Source organism: Canis lupus, chromosome 26 (assembly GCF_003254725.2).
Source record: "Canis lupus dingo isolate Sandy chromosome 26, ASM325472v2, whole genome shotgun sequence".
NCBI classification, from domain to species: domain Eukaryota; kingdom Metazoa; phylum Chordata; class Mammalia; order Carnivora; family Canidae; genus Canis; species Canis lupus.
Window position 1 is genome coordinate 3,133,665 of NC_064268.1, and position 24,628 is coordinate 3,158,292.

General features: G+C 48.2%; 1 protein-coding gene across 1 annotated transcript in view; it reads left to right on the forward strand.

Annotated features, from left to right (window-relative positions):
* Positions 1–1,428: 1,428 nt before the first annotated feature.
* The window catches only part of SLC15A4 (solute carrier family 15 member 4), a 28,265-nt gene continuing 5,065 nt past the window's right edge, over positions 1,429–24,628 (forward strand). The window contains exons 1-7 of the mRNA XM_025473586.2: positions 1,429–1,971; positions 7,747–8,042; positions 11,987–12,155; positions 12,555–12,632; positions 13,083–13,251; positions 21,667–21,822; positions 22,904–23,062. Coding sequence (XP_025329371.1) covers positions 1,444–1,971; positions 7,747–8,042; positions 11,987–12,155; positions 12,555–12,632; positions 13,083–13,251; positions 21,667–21,822; positions 22,904–23,062 — 1,555 coding nt within the window. The 5' untranslated portion in view covers positions 1,429–1,443. The remainder of the gene's footprint in view (positions 1,972–7,746; positions 8,043–11,986; positions 12,156–12,554; positions 12,633–13,082; positions 13,252–21,666; positions 21,823–22,903; positions 23,063–24,628) is intronic.

The following is a 24,628-nucleotide window of genomic DNA, read 5'->3' on the forward strand; positions in this document are numbered from 1 at the left end:
CACTTAGCTTTATACTTCTTAGCCGAGATAATCCAACTCCCTTCCGTTGCCGTCATCTGAAATGGCACATCCGCACGGGCCAGGGCTTCCCACTAAATCATCACACGCTAAGTCAGACGGCTTAACTTTTATCCCCTATTTACTCTGCGCTTTGCCTGAGTGTCAGTTTTACCAGTCTTTTAGCAAATACTTGAAGGTTCTGTCTCAGATTCCAGCCAGAATGTGGAAGAGGCAGAGCCTTGTACGAGGAATTAAGTAAAAGCCTTTAATTGAAGACTCCGCTCTACTGAGTGTATGACCCCAGACAGAAATCTTAAGCGGTTTGCCTTTCAGCTAAATTAGGAGACTGATGTATGCTTTAGAACATCAGGGAAGTCCAAAAAAAAAAAAAAAAAAAGAATCGAACATAAAACTTTCTTTCGGCACCACTTAAAAATCAACAAATATTCGTTTGTTGGGTTCCACATGTACTTACCGCTTGCGAGGATTTGTGCTAGGTTCTTGGACTACGGGGGACGGACAAAGAAATTCCCATCCCTCCCAGGTCTGAAGACACGTTAAATCGTTTTCGCAAAACGCACGATCCTAACTTTACACGGTGCTGTGCAGACAGAGGTGGAGGGCGCTCCCGGGGCGTGAGGAGGGCTCCGCCCTCTGCTGGGGGGTCGGAAACGTGACATCCGAGCTTCCGAGCTGAGAACGAGGAGCTTGAACGCACCGTGTGAAGGTCCCTCCAGCACGCAAGGGCTCCTCTTTTTTTTCTTTTTCTTTAAAGATTCATTTATTCATGAGACACACATGGGGGGGGGGCGGAGGGAGAGGCAGGCCCCACGCAGGGAGCCCGACGCGGGGTCGATCGCGGGCCCGGACCCCAGCCGGAGCCGAAGGCGGACGCTCCCCCGAGCCCCGGGGCCTCCCTCCGGCCGCTCCCTGCCGCCTGCTGCGTGCCGGCCCGGGGCGGGTGGCGGTCCAGGGGGCGCGCGTCCGGGAGAACAAGAGGCGCAGGGGCGCTCGCTGGAGCGTGGGGGCAGGCTCCCTACCTGCGCGCCCGCCGCTCGGCTGGCCCCGAGGCCGGAGCGAGGCCGGAGCGAGGCCGGGTGTCGCGGGGCGCCGTCGCCGTCGCCGGGGCTGCGGGCACAGGGACAGAAGCCCCGTCGGCGCGCGCACCCGGGGCCGGGGCTGTGGGGCCACCGCGGCCCGGCGGAAGCTGCCCCGCCCCGCCCCGCCCCGCCGGGCTTCCGGGCGGAAACGGAAGTTGCCGGCGGCGCGCGGCCCCCGGCCCAGGGCGGCGGGCCGAGCGGCTCTCGCGAGAAGGGCGGCGGCGCCGCCGGGAGGGACGCGCGAGGGGCGGGGCGGGCCGGGCCGGGCCTGGCCGGGCCGGGGCGCGTCGTCGGGCGGGTCTCGCGAGAAGGGCGGCGGCCGAGTGGCGGCGGCGGCGGGCGCATGGAGGGCGCGGCGGCGGGCGAGCGGGCGCCGCTGCTGGGCGCGCGGCGGGGGGCGTTCGCGGGCCGGCGGGCGGCGTGCGCGGCGGTGCTGCTGACGGAGCTGCTGGAGCGCGCCGCCTTCTACGGCGTCACGGCCAACCTGGTGCTGTTCCTGAACGGCGCGCCGTTCGGCTGGGAGGGCGCGCAGGCCAGCCAGGCGCTGCTGCTCTTCGTGGGCCTCGCCTACCTGGTGTCGCCGTTCGGGGGCTGGCTGGCCGACGCGCAGCTGGGCCGCGCGCGCGCCATCCTGCTCAGCCTGGCGCTCTACCTGCTGGGCATGCTGGCCTTGCCGCTGCTGGCCGCGCCCGCGCCCCGCGCCGCGCTCTGCGGGGCCCCGCGCCCCACGCGCCTCCGCAACTGCTCCGCGCCGCCCTGCCCCGACGCGCCCGCCCGCTACTGCGCCCCGGCCGCGCTCTCGGCGCTGGCGCTCGTCGGCCTCGGCGTGGGCGCCGTCAAGGCCAACGTCACGCCCTTCGGGGCGGACCAGGTGAGCGGGGGCGGGGGGGCGGGCGAGCGGCGAGCCCCGAGCACCACACCCCCGGCCCCACCGGGGCCCCCGGGGCGACCTCGGCCACGGGTGCAGAGCCGCGGGGCCGCCACGGACCGACGCTCCGGTTCCCCTTTTTTTTTCTTAAGATGTTACTTATTTACTCATGAGAGGCACAAAGAGAGGCAGAGACCCAGGCCTCTAGAGGGAGGAGCAGGCCCCCTGCGGGCAGCCCGCCGCGGGGCTCCAGCCCGGGACCCCAGCCCGGGACCCCGGGGTCACGGCCTGGGCGGGCGCCTCGCGGCTCCGGGCTCTGAAGAGGCCACGTGACGCTCAGGCCGCGGCGCGTCCCTGTCAAGTCAACGCGGAGGGTGCGCGCTTAGCCGCAGACGGCAACTATGCTGCAGGGAAACAGAAGTGGGAAAGGACCGGCGGGCCGAGGCCAGGTCCCGTGGGGCTTTTAAAAGACTCGTGGGTGTGCTTCGAGTACAGTAGGAAGCTGTTGCGGGTGTGCCGCGTCGAGCGGCGTCTTCGAGAAGCAGGTCCTCCGAGCGCAGGTGCGCCCAGCAGCTGTGTCCTGGCAGCCAAACCTGCCCACTTCCTGCTTCGGGGGGGCCTGCGAGCCAACAGCGAGAGTGGTTCTTAGGTTCTCAAGCGGTAGGGAAAAAGCAGAGTCTCCTGTGACAGGGGAAAAATTTATGAAACTCAGACGTTGGTCTCCCTAATTAAAGCTTCATCGGAACAGTCACGGCCCGCTGGGCCCACACCAGCTGTGAGTGGCCGCTGTCACCTTGCAGTAGCACAACTGGGGACTTGTGACAAAGGCCAGATGTCTCTCAACTCAATACCTAAAACGTGTGCGCCCCGCCCGTTCACAGAAGAAGTTTGTGATGTGTGCAGACTAGGGAGGGAAGTGAGAACCTCAGGCGTACCAGAAGGCAGTCCATCATGCTGGCCGGGTTACAGAGAGGGATTTGGACGGAGGTGGGTCGAGTGGACACAGAGTGAAGAGCGTGGAGGTGGGGTCGGCAGCCGCAGGGAAGATGATCCCCAGGTGTTTGTGCTGAACTTGACGTGACGGCACATACGGCTTACTGTTCTCCAGGCCCTCTCTCCGTGCTTCATCAGTCGTCGTGACGCTGCTGCTGCTCTTGTGCCCATTTTATACATAAGGCTTGAGAGGTAAATCATTTGCCCAAAGTCACACAGCTAGTGCCTGACTGAGCCAGGATGCAGGTGCCTGTCCTTAGTCTGAGCTTTAAGTGGACCCTGTCCGGCTACCCTTTACAGTGAGGTGGCGCCTTGCTGAATCTCAATAATGTTGAGAGATCGCTGCCTCATGTTCCAAATTCTTCTCTGCGCCAGGAAATGAGCATGTGTTACACACATGACCTCGTTGACTCCCCCAAGGAGGCGGAGGTACAAAAGATGACTTCTTGTAGTGAGTGGGCAAGCCACGGTTGTAGTCCGGGTCTGATTTCCTGACCTCTGTTTTAACCATGGCTTCGAGATGTGCTTTCTGAGACCTACCTAGCACAGCTGGGTCATAGTCGGGTCTCAGAGCCCAGGCTCGTGGCTTCCGTCTTGGGTGTCATCAGTGAAGGCGCAGCATTGGCAGCGCAGTGAAGCCCCTTGAAAGACACGGCCCACATGCCATGTGAATGTTTGTCGTGTCCTCACTGTACTTGTTACTTTGCCTTCTCGTAGCCTCAGGACACTCTACAGACTGCATGTGTCTATCTTAACACAGGCTGAGGACGTTTGACCGGCCCAGAACCACAGCAGGGCAATAGGAGCTGTGTTTGGACCTGGGCAGGCCAACATGAAGTCAGTTGTCTCCAGTCCATGATGGATGAGCAATCAACATTTCATAAAGGAAGGAGTGGTCTTATAGAGGTTATCGAGAATGCATGACAGGATGTGTAATAACGTGTCGACGTTAAAAAAAAAAAAAAAAGTGCTCTCTTCTGTGAGTTAACTGGGCTAATCTCTTCAAATATGACACTATCCTGAAAGAAATAGGGCCACTCTAGATTCAAGGATGTTAGACTTGAGAAACAAAGGCAATGTGTGTGTTCTGATTGGATCCCTGGTGTTTTGTTTTGTTTTTTTTTTAAAGCCATTTTGAGGGACAATTAGGGTAATTTGATGATAGACCACACATTAGATAAAATGGCATTGATGTTCAATTTCTTGGGTGGGATAATGGTTTGTGGTCATGTAGAAGAGTGGCTTTATTTTTAGATTCATATGGGGTGAAATGTTATCATGCTGCAATTTATTTTTAAATCATTAAGCCTCAAGAGTATTTCATTTATAAATGAAAAACACTGGGAATCCAATCAGGACACACACATTGCCTTTGTTTCTCAAGTATAACGTCCTTGAATCTAGAGAAAAAGAGAACCAAGAAGCTAAGTGAAGTGTATATAGAAGTGTATGCTTTACTGTTCTTTCAGCTTTTGCATGAGATTAAAGCATGTAAGTAAAAAGTGGAGATGTCCTTGCATGATGCATAGATAGAGTAGATGGTACAGTGGGCCATCCCTCCACCCTGAGTGCTGGTACGTGCTACAGTGGGGATGAACATTGAAAACACCATGCCAAGGGGAAGATCCAGACATGAAGGACCACACATTCTTTCCTTTCTCTTGTACAGAAGTGCCCAGAATGGGCAAATTCATAAAGACTGGAAGAGGAGTGGTAGTGGGGAGTAGTGGACAAGGAATGGGAAGTGGTGTGATGAAATGTGGAATTGGATAGTGCTTGTGGTTGCTCAAGTGTGGGTCGGCTGAAAACCTGGGAGCTGTACGTTTCAAAATGGTTGACTCGGGATCCCCGGGTGGCGCGGCGGTTTGGCGCCTGCCTTTGGCCCAGGGCGCGATCCTGGAGTCCCGGGATCGAGTCCCACGTTGGACTCCCTGCATGGAGCCTGCTTCTCCCTCTGCCTGTGTCTCTGCCTCTCTCTCTCTCTCTCTCTGTGTGTGTGACTATCATAAATAAATAAAAATTAAAAAAATTTATGGTTGACTCTTCTGTGTGGACTGTATCAGTGAAAAGCATTTAGAAGGAAAATGTGGGTACCCTTCAGCCAGGGTGCCTGCTCCATGCCAGGGGCTGTCTGTATGTGTGTGGGGGCAGGGGGTTGGCTCCAAGACCTGGGTCTGCGCTGGTCCTCAGAGGAAATTAGCTCCTCATCTCTTGGCTCCCCTTGTTTTCCGGAAGCCACTGTGTTTCTGAGGTACTTCTTAGGCTTCTCTGTCACTCCCCCTTTATCTCCAACATAGGACGTTTAGGGAACTTTCTGAGCGAGAGATGAGCGGGCGCAGGCTGTGCAGCTCTGGGAGGCCTCTGTTGACCTGGGACAGCAGGTAGGCCACTAAGGAGTCCAAGGTGATCCAGGCTGATGCAAATCGTGCCAGCCCCTGCATCCTCCCCGGTGCATTACCTGTTTCAAAGGTCACACTGTCCTTTCAAATAGTGAACTGAAAGAAGAAAAGCTTACTTTACAGATGCAGAGAGCAAATCATACAACTTTTTTTTTTATAGTGAGGAAAAAAGTGGCAGTTTTGTGCATTTTAAGGAATTTTTCCAAACCAGCCAACTTGTCTGACTTACTGTACACCATCCTGTTTTAGCTGTGGTTTTTTGAACTAACGGCAGCTGCATCTGGTGACTGGTCACATGAGAGGCTTGTTTACTTTCGCCCAGGAAGGGCAGGAGGTCCCTGCACGGATGATCGGATGATGATGTAATGTGACTGGCAGTGGGCTTGCCAGCTCAGGGCACAGAAGCATGTGATTTGCAGTTTATAGGAGCCAACTTCCCATTTGTGGAAGAAAAAAAAATTACGGGTATGTGGTTATTTGAGGCCTTAGTAAGAGGCTTCATTTTCTTAAGTAACATTGGAGAATTACACTCGGACGTTCAAAACAGGGACTGCCAAGTTCACACAGGACCATGTGCGCAGTACTGACACAGGCGATGGGAAGGGCCTGATGTACTTCAGCCAATACGTATATTGTCTGTATAATTTTAGATGGTCTGTTTACTGGCTCTCTTCCCTTTAAGACTTGCTGAGCACCCCCCCACCCCATTACTGGGTTTTATATCTTTAGTTATATTTTCCCTGTAACCACTTCTCTGCTTATGATGTTTCTTTCCTCTGATCTGCCTCTAGGATAGAATGAATGTTTGTGTCCAGTTTAGTAACATTCATATACATCGTGTCCCCATGAAGAGCTGTCTTAGAAATAAGAGAAATTCCCAGAATGAATCACTCATTCATCATGCCAGCATTTGGTCTAGGACCTCTACCCAGATCTGACATAGGCTAGAGTCAAAGCACCTCCTGAAACCTGTGGTTTATTTAAAACTCAGATTTTCAGTTTGGGGTGCTGGTTACCATGTCGTTATCTTAATTAAGCATGTCTCTTGTCAACACAGCCACATTTAATCCTTTTGGATTATATTTTTTTTCTTTTAAGGAGCACACAATTTTGACTGTTTTATACCTGTATTTTGATCTCAAAAAATAGAGCTTACGGTATTGTATCAACTTATGTGACTGCTAACAAGGTGCTTTTTTATATCTGGCCCTTGGTTCTTTGGGCCCCCATGGGTAACCTTCTTTGTGCTCTGCAGGTGGGGACTGCTTCATGGAACACGTCACATCTGTGACTGAAATAGAAATCCTCCTTTTTGTAACTTGTAAGGAGGAGACAACAGAGGTTCCTAGGACAGCCTTTGTATGCAATCTAGTGTCAGCCTTTAGCTAGTAAGCTGGTTTAGAAATTGTATATGAGATCACCAGCTAGTGTAGAGGTGGCATCTGTGTAGATGCGGATGTCATGGCAAGAAGGGAAGGTGTGTGGGGCACCTGTCCCCCCCCCGTGGAGTGCCACTAGCACCGTGGGGCCCATTGCAGTAGTCCTGTGAACAGTGTTACCCCCTACTTCTGTCGAAGTTCAGGAGGTGAGGGATTGTTGAAGCCTCCAGGAATCTCTGTCCTTACCAGAATGTCTTCTGATTCCCTCCATAGCCTTCCTGGTATGAAAGAGTATATAGGGTTAGTTTCAGTCTGGAATTTCCTTTGTGCGTGGAGCTCTATAGCAGTGGTTCTAAAACTTAACCTGTGAGCAGAAGTCGCCTGGAAAATGTTTAAAAGGCCAATCCCTGGGTCCGAATCCCAGAGATGAGGACTCATTAGCTCTGGCCAGAGAGGCTTGTGAATCAGCACTTTTAGGGAGCATTCCGGTGTTTCCAGAGAAGGCGGTCCCCAGATGTTACTTTGAGAAACTCTCTTGGATTTCTTGGATTTCAGCATAATTAAGAAAAACACTATCCAGAAAGTATAGTGATTGGAAGTTACAGGGTGCTCCTTTGTCAGGGACACTGAATGTATCTGTAAACACCGGTCGATTGTGTTCCAGTGACCTTAGTCACTTCATTATACAGGCTTTTCTTTTTCTTTCCTTTTTTTTTTTTTTTTTTTTTTTTAAGATTTATCTACTTACTTGAGACAGCAAGAGAGAAAATGAAAGAGCACGTGTGCATGTGAGCAAGTGCATGCAGGCACACAGAGGGACAGGGAGAAGCAGACTCCCTGCTGAGCAGGGAGCCCAACATAGGACTTGATCCCAGGCCTCTGAGATCATGACCTGAGCCAAAGGCAGACGCTTCACCAACTGAGCCATCCAGGTGCCCACATTATACAGGCTTTCCATCCTTGAAGATCACCATGTTTTAAAATCTGTTTCCTCCCTGTTGTTTTAGGTTAAAGACCGAGGTCCAGAAGCCACAAGAAGGTTTTTTAATTGGTTTTATTGGAGCATTAATCTGGGAGCAATCATTTCACTGGGAGGCATTGCCTACATTCAGCAGAACGTGGGCTTTGTGACTGGCTACCTCATCCCAGCTGTCTGCATTGGCGTGGCTTTCCTGGTCTTCCTCTGCGGCCAGAGCGTCTTTATCACCAAGCCTCCCGATGGCAGTGCCTTCACCTATATGTTCAAGATACTGGCATATTCGTGTCGTCCCCAGAAGCGAATCGGAGAACACAGTCAGAGTGGGTAAGTACCAGGTTATGATCATAGGCTTCACCTAACACGACTTCCCCATTGCTGTCAATAAAGTACTCGTGTGTGTCTGACGCAGGCTTACTGTGTGCAGGGAACTGGGCCAGTGGGTTTCAATGTCCCACATCAGTTTGAGAAGGTGCTGTAAGGTGTCTGTTCTCCTCATAGAGGCAGACTTTTGGTGTCTAACTTCCACATTGAATTTCGTCTTACTGCTGATTTGGATGGATCTCTTGCTTCTATAAAGAAATTGGCAGAGCATGGGAGAGACACTACACATACAGTGTACATTTGTACATTTCTCTTTGTATTTTAAAAAGTTTTGAAATTCATTTGAATGAAAAATCAAGCAGTTGTTTGCTTTGTAGGTACCTCTCTGTATTCCTTAAAATAGTAAGCTGTTCCTACTCTGAGTGGGCCACTGAGTGGGTTAGATTGGGCCTGTCATCCCGTGGTCACTGCAGCCATTCTGTGCCAGAAGGACATAAGAGCAGAGTTTTGAGATGCAGGCAGGGGAACTACATCATCCCCTTTGTGTGGGACTTCCTTGTTTCAGCACCGAAAGCCCCACATCCTTGGGAAGTCCCAGACAAATAGGGACAGGTGGTAGGTCACCCCAGCTGCATATTAATAGAGGGAAGTCCAGAATTTAGCCTGAGAAGAGACTTCAGCAATTTTGGTGTTTGTTATTGAAGCATAATCCACGTGCAGTGCAGTGCAGGCTTCTCAACTTTACTGTTCTGGAATTATGACAGCCTTATGTGATTGTGCAACCACCAAGCACTCAGGATATATAGAATATTTCCATCACCCTAGAGAAGTTCCTGGGAACCTTTGTAGTTGACCCTCCTCAAGTAATATTTTGATCAAAGTAGGCATTCCTGAGGGGTGGTCAGTCCCTGAGCCAGAGGCTAACCATTTAGCTCCTGTCAGGGCAGCACGCTCATTGCTCGGGGGGGGGGCCCTGGCTGCAGGAAAGTTCTGCCCCTTTGTGGCTGATCCGCATGTATCTTATGTATGCCCTTGGAGTCCTGTGAATGTCTAATACCTGCTTCCACGCAGTAGGTTTGAAGCTGTACCAGAATAGCTCTTGTGGCTGTGCCCCTTGGCTCCAGGCTACTCTGGTTCCTCAGCTGTCCCCGCACAGAGCTCCCTCCAATCTCCCAGCCAGTCCTGGCATCCTTGTGGGTCAGTGTGGCACTCAGACTCCTCATTCAGAACCACAGTGGTGGCACCACACCAACAAATTTTTGAGCATTAAAATAGTGCTGCCTTTCTGCTGCTTTGCCAGAGCCTTGCTTCAACTAGGCAGAAGTAGGGTTTCATCGTCCAGATGTTTGTTCTGTAGATGGATTACTCATGAGCAAAATGCATCCTTTTGAAGGAACAGCTTTTAAAGTTTCAGTGTGTCTGTCTGGGTGGTACCTGGTAGACATTTCTGCAAGAGGACAGTCCTGCTTCATGGACATTTTTGGGTTTTAAGTGCACAGATGTCATGACGAGAAAGATCCGCACTTCTACTTCAGAATCTGGTTTCCCTTTAGATTTGTTTTTGACGACTGGCACAGTTAAGATAAAAAGGATGATCTTGCAGAGAGGTCAGTGGTCCCGAGAATTCTCACATTATGCTCTCCTGGTACACAGACTCTGAGCTCTGTGATCTTGGACAGGTTAATGATCTTGCCAAGCCTGCATTCTCTTTTTGTACAGTGGATGTGGGGTTCATCTCACACGGTTGTCGTGAGGCCTGAGAAACTGAAGTGTGTGCAGTTCTCAGGAATGCCTGGTCCGTGATGAGAGCCCCATTGATATGAACTACTTGGTTAGGATATTCTTGTAGAAAGTCGGCTCCAAACACCTACAGAGGTGCAACATCAGCCATTGTTTCCTTCATCTGGCCCAGTTCTGGTTTCTTGCTGGTATAGGTGGATCAGTGTCTCGAAGATTAGTTTTAACACTCATTTTACGTGAGACATCCATGTGTATCTGTTCAGTTCATCTGACTGGGAATAGTTCTAAACCTTTTTTGAGATGGATACTTCTTGAGTTGAGAATCTGAGAATTAGTAGCCCCCCCTTCCCAGGAGAGTGCCTCTGTGCACATAGAGCCTCTGCAGACAGTTCTAGGGGGGCAGTGGCCCTGTGGAGCTAGGTCACCATTTGGTCCTATCTGTTCCATGTTATTTGTGTCTGTGGCTCCATGTTGGACCCTTGTGTATTCATAATAATACACTAGCCGTGTGTATGAGGTAGGGAGAGCCTGAAGTGCATGTGGACTTAGTACTTCCCAGAATATTTTAATGATACAAAGTAAGTAATGTAACCAGTAACATGTCTGAGTGATTCTATGTGTAAAAATGGATTGGTTACTTGACTTTGACATGTTTTTAGAGAAACACATGTAGTATGATGTAGTTAAGTCACTGATTGTATCTGTAATAGTTATGTAAGGACTTCACATATTCTTCTTTTTTGCCCCCCACCCCCTCCCCCCGCCAAAAATGGAGAAGCTGTGAATACTTTCAAATGACAGTATGAATAGTATTTTTGGAGTTTAGAGTTTCTCTTTGAGTGTGGTTTTCCTGATAATTTTTCCTTACTAGATAAGCTACATATGATGCGAGTAGTGGAGTAGTATCTTTTTAAAATTTATTTGTGTATCTCTAGCACCCAGGCATAACAGACCTGGGCATAATGAGTATGTGCCCGATAAATATTTGCTGAATTGAATTTAGTTGTCCTATGCAAAATTTGGCTAAAATATTAAGTTGTGGTTTCAGTTTTTTGGTTATCTCCCCCACCCACTCTGAATATTCAGATGAAAAAATGTCAATGTTATAAGACAAAAATGATTTAAAATAGTAGTAACTTAGTTACTTTGGATAAGCGTTTATAAACTAAAAAGCAGACAACTGCCATGTATAGCTGCATCTCAGAATTGGAAGAATTCTTAATGGTAATTAATTATGTCCTAGTATTTCTAGTTTTAGAGAATAGTTGGCAAATAAAACAATTTTTGTTTTGTTTTGTTTTGTCTCTAAGAACCTAAGCATACATGTCCAATAGAGTGTTTTGGAGCTATCCACTGGGACCTGTTCATTTTATAATTAATGAAACTGTCCTAGCATAAGTGAGCAGGTGCAGCCGCTAATGCATGAGCTAGGACCACAAGGTTCAACACATCCAGCACACCTGAGCATGAGGGTGATGCTTGTGACCAGGGAGCAGAGGGGCAGGTAGTGTGCCCTGGGCTGCCTGGCTCAAATTCCAGCCCCAGTTCTCTGCCCTGGGGCCCATAAGCTGGTCTTGATGCCTCACAGGGGCACGGTCCAGGGTAATGAGCAAGCACTGAGTGCCACCTGCTGCCAGTGACATTGGCATGTTACCATCATGATCACAGCTTTCCCTGCCAGAGCAGAACCTTTCCTTATGGTCCTATCAGTGGCTGCATTTAAATAAATGCCTCTATTAACAGCATCAGTATTATGGTTTTGAAGTTTTCACATTTGAAAAAGCCACGTGATTCAAAATCCAAACAATCCAGCCCATTTTTTTTTTTTCTCAAACGCTAATCCAGCGATGTAGCTGAAGTAGTGGGCAGCTTCAGGTGAGATGGTAGGTCTTTCTCAGCCTGAGTGAGCGGAGCTGGGGAAGAGTGCAGTCATGTTCCGAACAGTCGTGCTGTGTCTGTACCCTCGTCCAGAGGCAGGAGGCATGGGTGTGCTTCCAGATGGGACCCTCTGCCAGCTGTGTCCACAGTGCTGTGTTCCTGGCTAGCCTAGGTTGCTGTATTCAGTGTGTGTGGTCAGTCAGGAATAGGATGGCATTAAAGCAGATCCGTATAGTAAGCTGGCTTCCTGCCTCCGAACTTAAATTGTTGCCAAGTACTTGATTTCTAGGGGTGGAAGAAAACTAACTCCTTCATTTTATCTCCCAAAGTGAAGGCCTTGGAGTCCTTCAGCACTCTTCTAAACACAGTCTGTTTGATTCATGTAAGAGGTCTCGTGGAGGGCCGTTTTCAGAAGACACAGTGGAGGACGTGAAGGCCCTTGTGAAGATCATCCCTGTTTTCTTGGCTTTGATACCGTACTGGACAGTGTACTTTCAAGTGAGTGGTGATAGTCGGGTGAAAATTACTTTCTGTCCCCACCCTCGCTTTGGCCACCACTGGAGTGCAAGGGTGCTGTGGTGTCCTTTCCAAGAGTCTCTGGGATCTTGCAGTCCTGTTTCCAGTCATGGAACTCACTTCTGCTGAGTTGGGCATTTTGAGAACCTTCCCATGAGAGAAGCTAAGAATGGGTGCATTTCTGTTTTTCCAGGCCCCGACTTTGAGTTTAATTCCTCTGTTATTTCTTTTCCAAAGTTGATCTCCAGATGACTTGTATGATGACTAAATAATTGATCTGTTTTCAGACCCCAGCCATGTGCATGTCCTCACAGAGCGGTCTGGGGGTGGGCAGCATGCTGGAGTGTTCCCTCTTGTAACAATACCACTTTTTACACCCAGATGCAGACAACCTATGTTCTGCAGAGTCTTCATTTGAAGATTCCAGCAATATCCAGTATTACAGCCACTCCTCATACGGTGAGAATAACTGAAACGATCTGAAAATTGTCATGCAGAGCTTATGTAACAGGCAGGTTCCTTCGGCCAGGTTAGGTCCTTCACAAATATCAGCGGTTGCATGAACCAGCAGTATTCTCGTTGGAATGGAACTTCTGCTTCTTTTAGGGACTATTCTTCTATTGGCCATGTTGTTTATTAGATTGTTGACCGATGTCAACCAAACACTAATTTCCTATCTGATTTTTTTTCTCCCTAAAAGCACAGAAGAACAAATGCAAATGCACTTAGAGATGAAAATCTTTTTCAATTCCAACATCTTGAAAGTGAGGCTTTTTCCCTAGGAGGTTATACGCTAATAATGGACTCTTATAGAATAAAGATTTTCCCAGTTATACGTTATGAGTTATGAGATAAGTGACAACTTACTCTTTCGGAGAACTAACCTTATCTCGTGTGTTTCGATTCCAGTTCCCCGCGGCCTGGCTGACCATGTTCGACGCGGTTCTCATCCTCCTGTTAATTCCCTTGAAGGATAAACTGGTTGATCCCATTCTGAGAAGACACGGCTTACTCCCGTCATCCCTAAAAAGGATCGCTGTTGGAATGTTCTTTGTGATGTGTTCTGCCTTCGCTGCAGGTGGGGAGGCATTTCTGTCTCATTTCTGAAGCTTGAAACTGGCATTAGCAGTGGGTGACTCAGAGTACTGTGACCAGCCCGGTCATGCCGCGTGTGCACAACCCAAAAGAAAACAGATAGGAGTTGTTGGGGAACAGGTGGTGTTCACTTCTAGTTTCTATTTGTGAAGGGAAAGATGTTCTCCTTAGAGCTCTGCTCTTTCTCTTCTTGAGCTGAAACCAGGAAAGTGCTCTGCAAAGTGACTTGATTTGCATCAGAGGAGGTTTGTTCTCTCTTCTGATGGAGATTGCTGACTGGATGAGTTTTTCTATCATTCTCAAGACCTGGGTTCATCTCTGTACTCTTCCTGTTGGGTACAGAAGCAGGCTTTGGTGCCCCTCAACAATTGCCTATGCTTTTCGTCAGGAGAAGGGTTTTATCAAACTAGGCTCGTGACCCGCCCCCAACCCCTAGCCTGAAGCACCAAAACCCTGATGAGGGGAGTTTCCCTTGGGGCCCCTTTGTGTTTCTGTGATTCTTAACATTCTGAGCTGAGAGTTGGAATACCTTCTGCTGATAGAGCCGAGATACCGCTGGCTTTGTTAACTCACTCTGGAGTTCTTCCTTCATTAATATTTGAAAATCATTGAACCGTGAGACAGCTCAGTTACATAATAAGAACAGAAAAGCTGATACTCTGGAACCAACTATGTATCACCCAGGGTTATGAGAAATTGAACATTAAGCATTGCTGAGACAGAATTTAATATTCTCTAGTAGTGCTTTCCAGCAGCCTCCATGCACTGTCCCCGGAGTGAACATATTGATAGAGTACTTCATAGGTTTAAAGAAATGAGTCCCCAGGCTTAAGAAATCTATATTCCAGGGACCGAGACATTTTAGAAGACAATTAGGTTTTCTCTTGATCAAACAGATAATTACAGCGAGGTCGTGTGTGCATGATGTTTATACTGTGTGCTTCATCCGTGATTCCACTTCTCCAGCCCAGTGGCACGTGGGGAGTAAGCAGGAGCAAATAACAACCAAACAGACCATGCTGGTGCTGGAGCTGGGGTCTCGTGAAGCAGGGTCAGAGGTCCTCAGGGCCGTCTGGGCTAACAGAGCTGCCCAGGGATGCTGTCTGTCCTACCTCCTCTGAGCACCCACCATGGGTTCAACTTGGCCCCACAGCTCCCCTTGTCCCTCCCCTTGGGAAGGGAGGTGTTCGAGGTTTACAGGCATTTCCTAGGAGATTCTGGCTTAGGGCTCCTTTAATACCATCTTGTGTTTTGGTTTGGTTATGGGCTAGGTGGCTTCTGGCGGCCTCCCTGAGAACCACAGCAGGTGTTCTGCATGTGTTTGTGTAGGAGGCAGCATGTGGTGGCTGACCACTGACAGTACACGGTGGGCATGGCATCCACCTTTCCCCAGGGTCAGTGGCACATGGCACTTCACTCCCAGCATGGGCAGGATGGTCTGTGCTCTGCCTGCCCACTGCACCCCAGGTAGGGGGAGCTATACAGTCATGTGGCCCTCAGGCTTCTGAGGTAGAATTGTTTTCTTAGAAATGAAAGACACCCACAATGCTTGTGTTCTTATTTATTTACTTATTTTAAGACTTTATATATTCATTCATGAGAGATAGAGAGAGAGGGGCAGAGACATAGGCTGAGGGAGAAGCAGGCCTCATGCAGGAAGTAGGACTCGATCCCAGAACTCCGGGATCATGCCCCGGGCCCAAGGCAGATGTTCAACCGCTGAGCCACCCAGGCGCCCGCCCCGCTTGTGTTCTTAAATAGTAGGAAAGAGCCTCAAAGTCACTGGTTCCGAGGTATTAAGTATGTGGTACTTGACTTAAGCACAGTTTATTAAATGTAATGTAAAAGTGGCCAGAGCTTCGCACAATTTTACTTCCAGCTGTAGTGGGTATTATTTAATTGGAACATTAATAAGTTTTGAGTAGAGACCTGAAACCATCCTAGCAAACCAAAATTTTAATAGAAAGGGAACTGTTTTGCCTTTGTACTTACTACCCTCCCCCATAACCAATCAGTATCTTCCATGTAGAACCATGGCTGCTGGTAATGGTTCTTTCTGGTCTCTCAGATGAGAATCCGGCAGGCCCCGGGGGTTTTTTCAAGTGTGTATAAGGAAAAAGGAAGTATGTTCATTGGTTAGATTTCCTTTTCCCTTTAAAGAACTGTGTGTATCCTCCTGAGTTACTGGAGCAATAGATGCTTGCTGGAGGAAAGGTGGTCTTGGGAGCATAGAGAAGAAAATAAAAACCATCTGTAATTTCCTTAGAGATGCTCTAAGGAAACACCCACTGGGGTGTTGTGAACCTGTCTGATCTTGTTTGTGTGTGTGTGTACACATACCCTCTGTGTTGTTGCAAAAACGAAATCCTGTTGTGCAAGCTGATATGAGCCTGATTGAGAAAAAAAAATAAGTGTCAGAAAAACCCTAAGAGTATAATAAAAGCTGTGCATGCTACAGAGAAGGAAAAAAACCAGAGATACAGATGAGCCATTGCATGTGCACGCACACTAATTCCACCACCTGAGGAAACCAATAATTACCATTTTGCAGATGCCTGGGGAAAATTACATACATGTTATGTGGTAGATAGTTTATATTTCCTTTGTGTGCACTTTGAAAACAAGCCCTAATGTATCACGAATATCCTTCCCACATCAGACGTTCTTCTGTAGTCCTCTGCTCTTGGGGATTGCTTTTGGGTGCTTGGGTTTGTGACTATAGTCCTTACTACAGGGAGATTGATTTACTCTTCAGATATCTACAAGTGTAACCGTGGCATCCTCTTAAGGCTTTTATTAATCTGACAGAAGGATCTTCAGAGAGGTAGTGACTCCACCATCATCCCAGGCTGGCAGTGCCCTCCCATCCGCCTGCTGGCTCCCCCGTCCCACTGGTGGTATCCTAGGTATCCCGTCACACAGGGCTGTACGTGGGAATCCGTGCCCAGGCGTCAGGGCCAGAGAGCATCAGAAACGGGGCAGAGTCCACTGAGAGCCTCTCCCTGGGTCATACCTTGCTTAGTTAAGAACCACTGGTCTGCAGCAGGGTTTTCAGACATACTATCACATAGTCGGTCCATGGTCATTACAAACACACAGAAGAGCAGGGGAGACCCCCCTGTGCCATTATCCCACTGTCCAAGACGACCACGTGACGTCTTCCTGAGACAGTTTCTGGACAGCTACATTCATTTGTTTTTAAAAAGAAATGAAACCAACTATTCACAGTGTAAACTTAATTGTTTTTATATGTTGTATCTGTACCGTGTCATTTACACATTTGTGTTTTTTAACAACTACATCATATTCTCTTGTTAAATGTACCATCAGTTTTTAGACCAGTCCCTTCATAGTATGCAGATAGCTGCATCCAGTCTGTGCACCACCCCCGCATCCACATGTACTCTCAGCCCGCTGTCCTCTCAGTGGGTTCCTCCACTTGAAAGTGTTCAGGCCATGAGCTCTGCCCTGTCAGTTCCCTTCTCATTACGTTTTCTGTGAATCTCTTACCTGAAGGATTTAAATACAGTGTATCTTCGTTTTGATGTGTATTTTATGATGATGATCCTCTCCCACATTATCAGTCATCAGATTCTGTGTACACTTATGCCCTGGGGCATTTCGTAGCAAGGTTTGCTTTTTCTTTTTTTTAAAGATTTTTTTTTTTTTTAATTCATTCGAGTGAGTGAGAGTACGAGCAGGGGGTAGGGGCAGAGGGGAGAGGCAGACTCCTCGCTGAGGAGGGAGCCGGGTGTAGGACTCAAACCCAGGACCCTGAGATTATGACCTGAGCTGAAGGCAGACCCTTCACCAAATGAGCCCTCCAGGCCCCTGTGCCGAGCCTTTCTTGTTCGTGTTGATATGTAATCAGAACTTTCATCTGAGGAATACTCTTTACAATGTTTTCATGTTTTCTTTAATTTATGGTATCGTGCAGTTTTATGCATTTCTTTCTTTTAGGTCCTATGCATTTTATGTTAGGTTTATTCCTAACTACTTTTGTATTTTTGCTTGCTCACATACGGGATTTTTTAAAATTCTGAGTTCAGATGAATTCTTTTCAAATGGTCACTTATTTTCTTCAAATACCATAGTTTATTTTCTTGCCTTCATTGGTGATTCTTCCTCCCTTTCTGTTAGGTGGTGTTGGCGAGACTTTCTTTTGTGCTGGTAGAGCTGGTGGTGATGGAGAACCTGCTCCCACCTGGGCTTTAACGGGGGCATCTCCAGGGCAGCTCACTGGGAAGCTTTGAACTTGGGTTTGAGATACATATTCATGGCGATGCTAAATTTCTAAACTTTATTTCAAGTCTACTGAGTATTTTTGGGAGAAATGTTGAGTTTTTCTCTGGTAACATATTTTGGTTTCTAATAGGATTATATGCCTCCCCCCCCCACACACACACCCGGTGTTCATGTTTTTTTAATTTACATTAAATTCCTGATACTCATTTCTGCGTTTCTAAAACAAACCTGTTTGTCCAGAGGGCTGACTTTGATTGTGTGCAGTCTCTGCTATGTGCCTCTATCCATAGTTGACATCAGTCTATGATTTGGTGTCAGGGTCATATAGCTTCATAAAAGGAATTAGTAGGGATGCCTGGGTGGCTCAGTGGTTTAGCGCCTGCCTTCGGCCTAGGACATGATCCTGGTGTCTCGGGATTGAGTCCTGCATTGGGCTCCCTGTGTGGAGCCTGCTTCTCCCTCTGCCTGTGTCTCTGTGTCTCTCATGAATAAATAAATAAATCTAAAAAAAAAAAAAGAAGGTATTAGTAAACCCTAATTTCTCTGAGCAGGGGAATATTTCAGCAGGGGGAGAATTATCTGTCTGCTCCCAGGGGAGCCTGTTACTCTCTCAGGAGAAATGGGGTGATGTTTTCATCTTTTTCTCAATTTTGTGCAGATTGTGTTTTCTCTTAAATCACTTAAGTGTTCTTCAAAAAAAGTCCCAAGTAGGGTATCCCTTGGTGGCTCCTCGATTTATCGCCTGCCTTCAGCCCAGGACATGATCCTAGAGTCCCAGGATCAAGTCCCACATCAGACTCCCTGCTTCTCCCTCTGCTTGTGTCTCTGCGCTCTCTCTCTCTCTTCCCCCCCTCTTTCCCTCTCTCCCTCCCTCTCTGTCTGTCTCTCTCTCTCTCTGTGTCTCATGAATAAATAAATCTGTTGTGTTTCCTTCCTCATTTCTAGTTTCATGTATTTATGTGCTTTTTTTTCTTATATTAGGCTTGTCAAAACTGTGTTTTATGATTTTTTTCATAGACGTATCTCTTTAATTTATTTGACTTTATGTTTTCTAATAATAGAGAAAAATTAAAATATGATTTCTCTCTTTTCCTTGGGTTTGTTTTGTGATTTTCTCTCTCATTGGTTAGAGTATTCATATACTTTTGATTTTTCTTCCCTGTTTAATGGTGAAAACCACAGAACGGTATGAATTAGCCTTTCAGTGCTGCTTTGTCAGGTCTCATGTGCTTTGATTTGCTGTGATTTTTGTTTTCTAAGACTACTGAACCTGGGTGTTTGCCTCCTTTATGACCCAAGACTAATTCCAGAGAACTGCTTCAGTAGGACTGATGTTTATCCATTTGTTAACAAAGCCTAGTTTAATTGTGGTGTGGGGGAGACGATGGCTTTGTAAGTCCTGCATTCAGACTTCACGCCTTCCTTTCTGGAAATGTTTTCAGGGAGCCGATTAGGATGATGGTTCCTCTGTTGTAGTGCCATCAGCTGTATTCATCAGACATGTTCTGGCAGGTGCTCTGAACGCAGTGCCTGCGCGGGGCCCAGGGGTCCCGTGGATCCTGTGGATGTGCTCACGGTCCCGGAATTTGTGGTGGTCTGTGCATCGTCGGGTGAATGGAGGCACGGGTCCCACCCAGATGTGTGCGTCTCCCAGAGTAACCCGTGAGCACTGACCTTTCTATCTCCATTCAGTGAGTCCTGAGCTGTGTGTCATATCAGTGGAGGCCAGGGCTTGCCTTTGAATGTCCAGATGGCAACCCTTGCACCAAATGAAGCCTTCGTGGGGTTTGTCTACTTGTTCTAACCAGGACTTGGAGAGGTGCGTGTCCGTCACTTCGTCACATGTTTCTGTCTTCTCCAGGGTTAGGTGTGTTCCCATGGGAAGATGGCCCCTTGGTGGGGAGGTGGTGCACCTGGAATCCTGTGTCTGGGAGCAAGGCCAGATTTAGTGCACTCATGTTTCGAGAGCATGGTGCTGTTTGCATCTCTGGCTTCTGTGGATCACCAATGGCATCGTGTCTGTGAAATGTAATGGAGCAAATTTGTGTTTTGGCATCACCTCTTCCTTTGCTGGTCACTGCCAGCTGTATCTTGGCCAGTCCTTCCTCTCACCTGATCCCATCCGGGCTGGTATGCATTATGCCCCCATCCTGCCCACACTGATGAGTTTGGTTGGCTTTGATCTCTGCAGAGTGCAGTTGGTCAACAAAGAGGGTGCCATGTTGGCTGTCCTGGCACCTTCCTTCACATTAATATTGATGCTTCCTTGTCAGTTCTGCTGTTACTCAGGATGGCCTGGACCTGGAGTGTCGGTGCTTGGTGGCTTCCCTTCCTCCCCTAGCAGCTCCTGCGGGCAGCGCCCCATTCTGTTGTTGCCTTCTGCAGGGTCAGCCATGTGTGCCACACCTCCCTATCCTTCCTGGCCCCCCATAGGACAGCTCTCATTTATTTCTACAGGTTCTGCTCCAGCCTTGTCCTCTGTGTGCCCCCAGCCAGCACCATTCATTTCTGTCTCTTCTCCCCCCGTCTGCACGGCATCTGTGTTGTGGGTAGGACCACAGAGCATGTCTTGTCCCCAGTGGAACCCCTCTGCGCCCCACACAAATGCACAAATCCTCTCAACTGCCCTATGGATGAGAGTGTTTTTCTCCAGCTTGTTTTCATCCCTCAGGACTGGTTGAAAGGGTCCTTCCCTACAGACCCAGCTACACTAGAATTGCTCTACAACCTTTCAGCTGCACACTGGTGGTCAGTACAGTGACCTTATTGTGAGGGGAACCTTGGCTGACCCAGAGGAAGCTGGTCATACTTTGTCCTGTGCACAGAGGACAGCTGTCACTTGTGGCTAAGGCACTTGGTGCCACCACCAGCATCGTGGCAGAGATAGCCACGGCACTGCCACTCAAACAACCCATCTAGAGCAGCTAGGAGTGCCAGGCAGACAGCTCTAGGTCTGCTCCTACGCTTCACCCTGTATGACAGGGTGCAGGGGTTAGGGCCCCTCCATGTGCCTCCAGGGAATGGATGCAGGTGTTTCTGATGGAGCTGGGCCTGTCCTTACTGTGCTCCCTTGATACACACTCTTTTTTTTTTCATTTCTGAGTCCTTTTATTTTTTTTATAAATTTATTTTTTATTGGTGTTCAATTTGCCAACATACAGAATAACACCCATTGCTCATCCCATCAAGTGCCCCTCTCAGTGCCCGTCACCCAGTCACCCCCACCCCCGGCCACCTCCCTTTCTACCACCCCTAGTTCGATACACTTCTTGTTGGGACATTTCACATGACCTTTAGGCTTGGGGACAGATTCCAGAGTTTGTCTTCCCCTCCTCTTGTTACTGGTAGCCTGGACCTTTCTCATTCTCAGGTTTTAAAATGAGTATTTTTAATAGATGGAGTCCATTGTCCTCTCCCAGACAGCTATCCTTCCTCGTACTCATGGTTTTAAATACTAATTGTTTTCATATATATTAAGCACTAGGGCTTATTATTCTATTCACAGAGTTCTTTAGAAACAAAACTGGTGACCTCTCTAACCTAAAAACTTGGTTCTACAGCTCTTGCTTTTAAACTTCACTCTGATTGGTTTATTACTTGTTTCACAAGGAGTGGTTGTGCTCTTGCTCATGTCCTTGTGTCTTTTTGTTTACCTTAAAAAATGACCAGTAGTTTCACAGGGCTGCTATATAGTCTGTTCACTGTTCACCAGTAGGGGAACTGGCGTCAGCAGTAGTAGCTTGGGTTGTAGTCATAAGGGTAATAGGTCAGTGGACCAGCCTAAATCCATTGCCATGGCGAGAAAAACATCTCAGAAGTGGGTGCATTATCACTGTCCTTACTGCAGGACTGCTTAACAGAAGAGTACAGGTACACCATACAGACATTTGAAGATTAAACCACATTTGTGGAGCATCTGTTGCCTGAGGCGGTGGAAAGCGCCCACCTGAAATAATCTGTTACGATCAGTGTTTGAGTAATTAGGAAGTCAAGAGGTCCCTTAGGTCAGGTGGTTTTGGAGCAGGTGTGTCATTGGGCCTCATCCCTTCTACTTTTCAGAATGGTCAATAAACATGTAGCAAGCCTGTAGTGTTTTAGTTTAATTGCAAACGTTAGTGAACGAGTGTTCTATTAACCTGCTTATGAATTCTAGGAATTTTGGAGAGCAAAAGGCTGGACCTTGTTAAAGAGAAAACCATCAATCAGACCATCGGAAAAGTGGTGTATTATGCTGCTGACCTGCCAATATGGTGGCAGGTCCCACAGTATGTGCTGATTGGCATCAGTGAGATATTCGCCAGCATAGCAGGTGAGGCTTCCCTCCTTCCCAGCTCTGGGGCTCGAAGGATCCTAAATGAACAGGAGCATGGTGTCTTGTACACACCCTGTTAGAATGCACGGAGACACAAATAGCCTGCTGCCCCTTTTGTTTCGTGGCAACAGTTGTGGTTCATGGTGTGAGTTGTTCAGTGGTACCGTGGCTGAGGTTTTCGTCTCTAGATATAAAAACAGGGTTCCCAAAGACATGTCCATGACATCGTCTGTTGCCTTGGAGATGCCACAGGAGAAAGGAAGAGGAAGAGCTTGTGGTGGGTGGTTTCTCCCAGGTTGGCTACTTTCTAACCTCAGCTCTGTGGTCACACTGCAGCAGCCGAGCCACCAGAGCTCTGAGTGTGTGAGGTCAGCTTTGTGCAGGCGGCAGACCTGATTCCTAAAAGCTGTTCGCACAGGCCTCTCCTGTGAGCAAGGTTCTGTGGGGTGTGGACAAGTACATGGTGTGCAGACCTGTTCCCAGATGCTGGAAGGGAGGGAGAAAATTCATGATGACCAGAGCCGATCTATTGTGGGGGGGATGTAGGTGGTGGTTCTTCCTCCTCACCTTCACCAGACTCATCAGAATGGACTCATGAATCTGTAAAGGAAATAAATCAGACTGGTCCTTCATTTGGAGTACGTTATACATCTCTACATGCAGTTGTTATAAAAATCAGAATTTTTAGATGTCCATGTTGAAATTATTTTAAAACCTATTGCCTTTAAGATAGAAGTCTTACATAGAATCCCCATTTTAGTCTGTATACATTGTTTTCACAGTCTCCTTAGTTGCTTCTTTAACCCTCAGATGAAGAAATACTAGAGCCAACAAGTCAGATGTTAATAACCCTTAAGTTTGAGAGCAACAAAATGACGTTTTGCTCCATGACTTGAAAGACTGTCACAGTGAATAGAAGGGGCCCTTGATTTCTTGACCTTGTGTTAAATACAGTCTTCCAAATAGGGAAGGGAGCTGCCTTGCTTTCCCAAGTCCCCAAGTGGGGCCCCTGCTAACCCCGCCGTATGTAGACGGGGTCAGCCCGCCTCTCACGGAAACCATCCTCTTCTTTTTATAGGTCTAGAATTCGCCTATTCAGCTGCCCCCAAATCCATGCAGAGCGCCATAATGGGCTTGTTCTTCTTCTTCTCTGGTGTTGGCTCATTCGTGGGCTCTGGACTGTTGGAGCTGGTGTCCATCAAAGCCATCGGGTGGATGAGCAACCACACAGACTTCGGTAAGGGCTGCACTGTGTGTTTGAACATGGCCTCTGACAGGACCTGGGCTTGGGCTGCAGCGGGTGTCCAAGTGTTTGTGGTCGTGTTAGCAGAGCACAGCTGCCCAGGAGCTGCTAACGTGCAGGTCCTGGAGCTGCCTGAGACTACTCCCCACCTGATCTCCCACATCCTCACAAGTTTGTTGGGACACAGATGAGCCTCTTTCTGTTGCGGGGACAGATGTGCCTCAGCCAAGTGTGCCGGGTCTGCAGGGCTGCCACTTACTTGAAATCTCCTTCATCAGTAGGCTGCCTTTTCCACCTAATATCTGCCACAATCTTTGTGAGGCAAATAGAGTCTGTATCACCAAGTTCCTTTTATTTACCTGAGTTTGTATTTTTTGTATTTGGGTTTTTTTTTTTTTCTGACAATACCTTTAAATTCTCTGCTTTATTTTTATTTTTTCTTTAAGATCTTATTTATTTATTCATGAGAGATGCACAGAGAGAGAGAGAGGCAGAGACCCAGGCAAAGGGAGAAGCAGGCTCCATACTGGGAGCCCAGTGTGGGACTTGATGCAGGGACTCCAGGATCACACCCTGGGCTGAAGGCAGACGCTCAACCACTGAGCCACCCAGGCGTCCCAAATTCTCTGCCTTTAATAACACGGACAGATAATTTCCTTACTTTAATCACAGCTATGACTGGTGACCATCATGAGGGGATTTTATAGCTGATGCTGTTAGGTGGCATATCGGGGCGCTGAGCAAAATCACTCACAAAAGATGAGAGTTTTGCTGTTTCCCAATTTATGGTAGCTTTTAACTGGATGCAGGAGGTGAAGGTTTCTACTTTTAGGTAATAAATCCCCATGTAACTCTGATGAAAGCCTGGGGACTTTCCCCAAGAAAATACAGAATTCCAAAGGCCCCTCCCAGATTGAGTTAAAATTCCTGTCCTCACGGATGCCTGAGTGGCTCAGTGGTTGAGCATCTGCCTTCGGCTCAGGACATGATCCTGGAATTCCAGGATCGAGTCCCACGTCGGGCTTCCTGCAGGGAGCCTGCTTTACCCTCTGCTTGTGTCTCTGCCTCTCCCTCTCTGTGTCTCTCATGAATAAATAAAATATTTCAAAAATAAAAAAAATTTCCTGTCCTCAGGGGTGAGTTTAGGATATGGAGTCCCAGTGTAACTTCTAGAAACCTAAGCCACCCTCGAAGCCCTTGGGCCTTGGCCACACTGCGTTCCAGCTGTCAGAGCATGTTCACAGCTGGCTCAGGTCTGGTTGTTTTGAAGAGAGCAGGAGGCTCTGGGGCTTTGCTGTTTATTCCCGGGCCCCTTGGACAATAAGCAGCTGTGGAATAGGAAACAGGTGCATGGTGGCTTCTGGGAATTTTCGTGGATTCTTGGTGTCCTGTGATCTGTTTTTCTGCATACAGGACAAACCTTCAGAGAAAGCTTTGCTGCAGAGACCAGAACTCTGTGATTCTTCTGTTTCTTTGTCTTATTTTTCAGCGTATTCTGAAAGATTAATTTTAGTGATTTCAGCCCCTCGTTGCTGATTTAGTATCTCTGACTTTACTGTC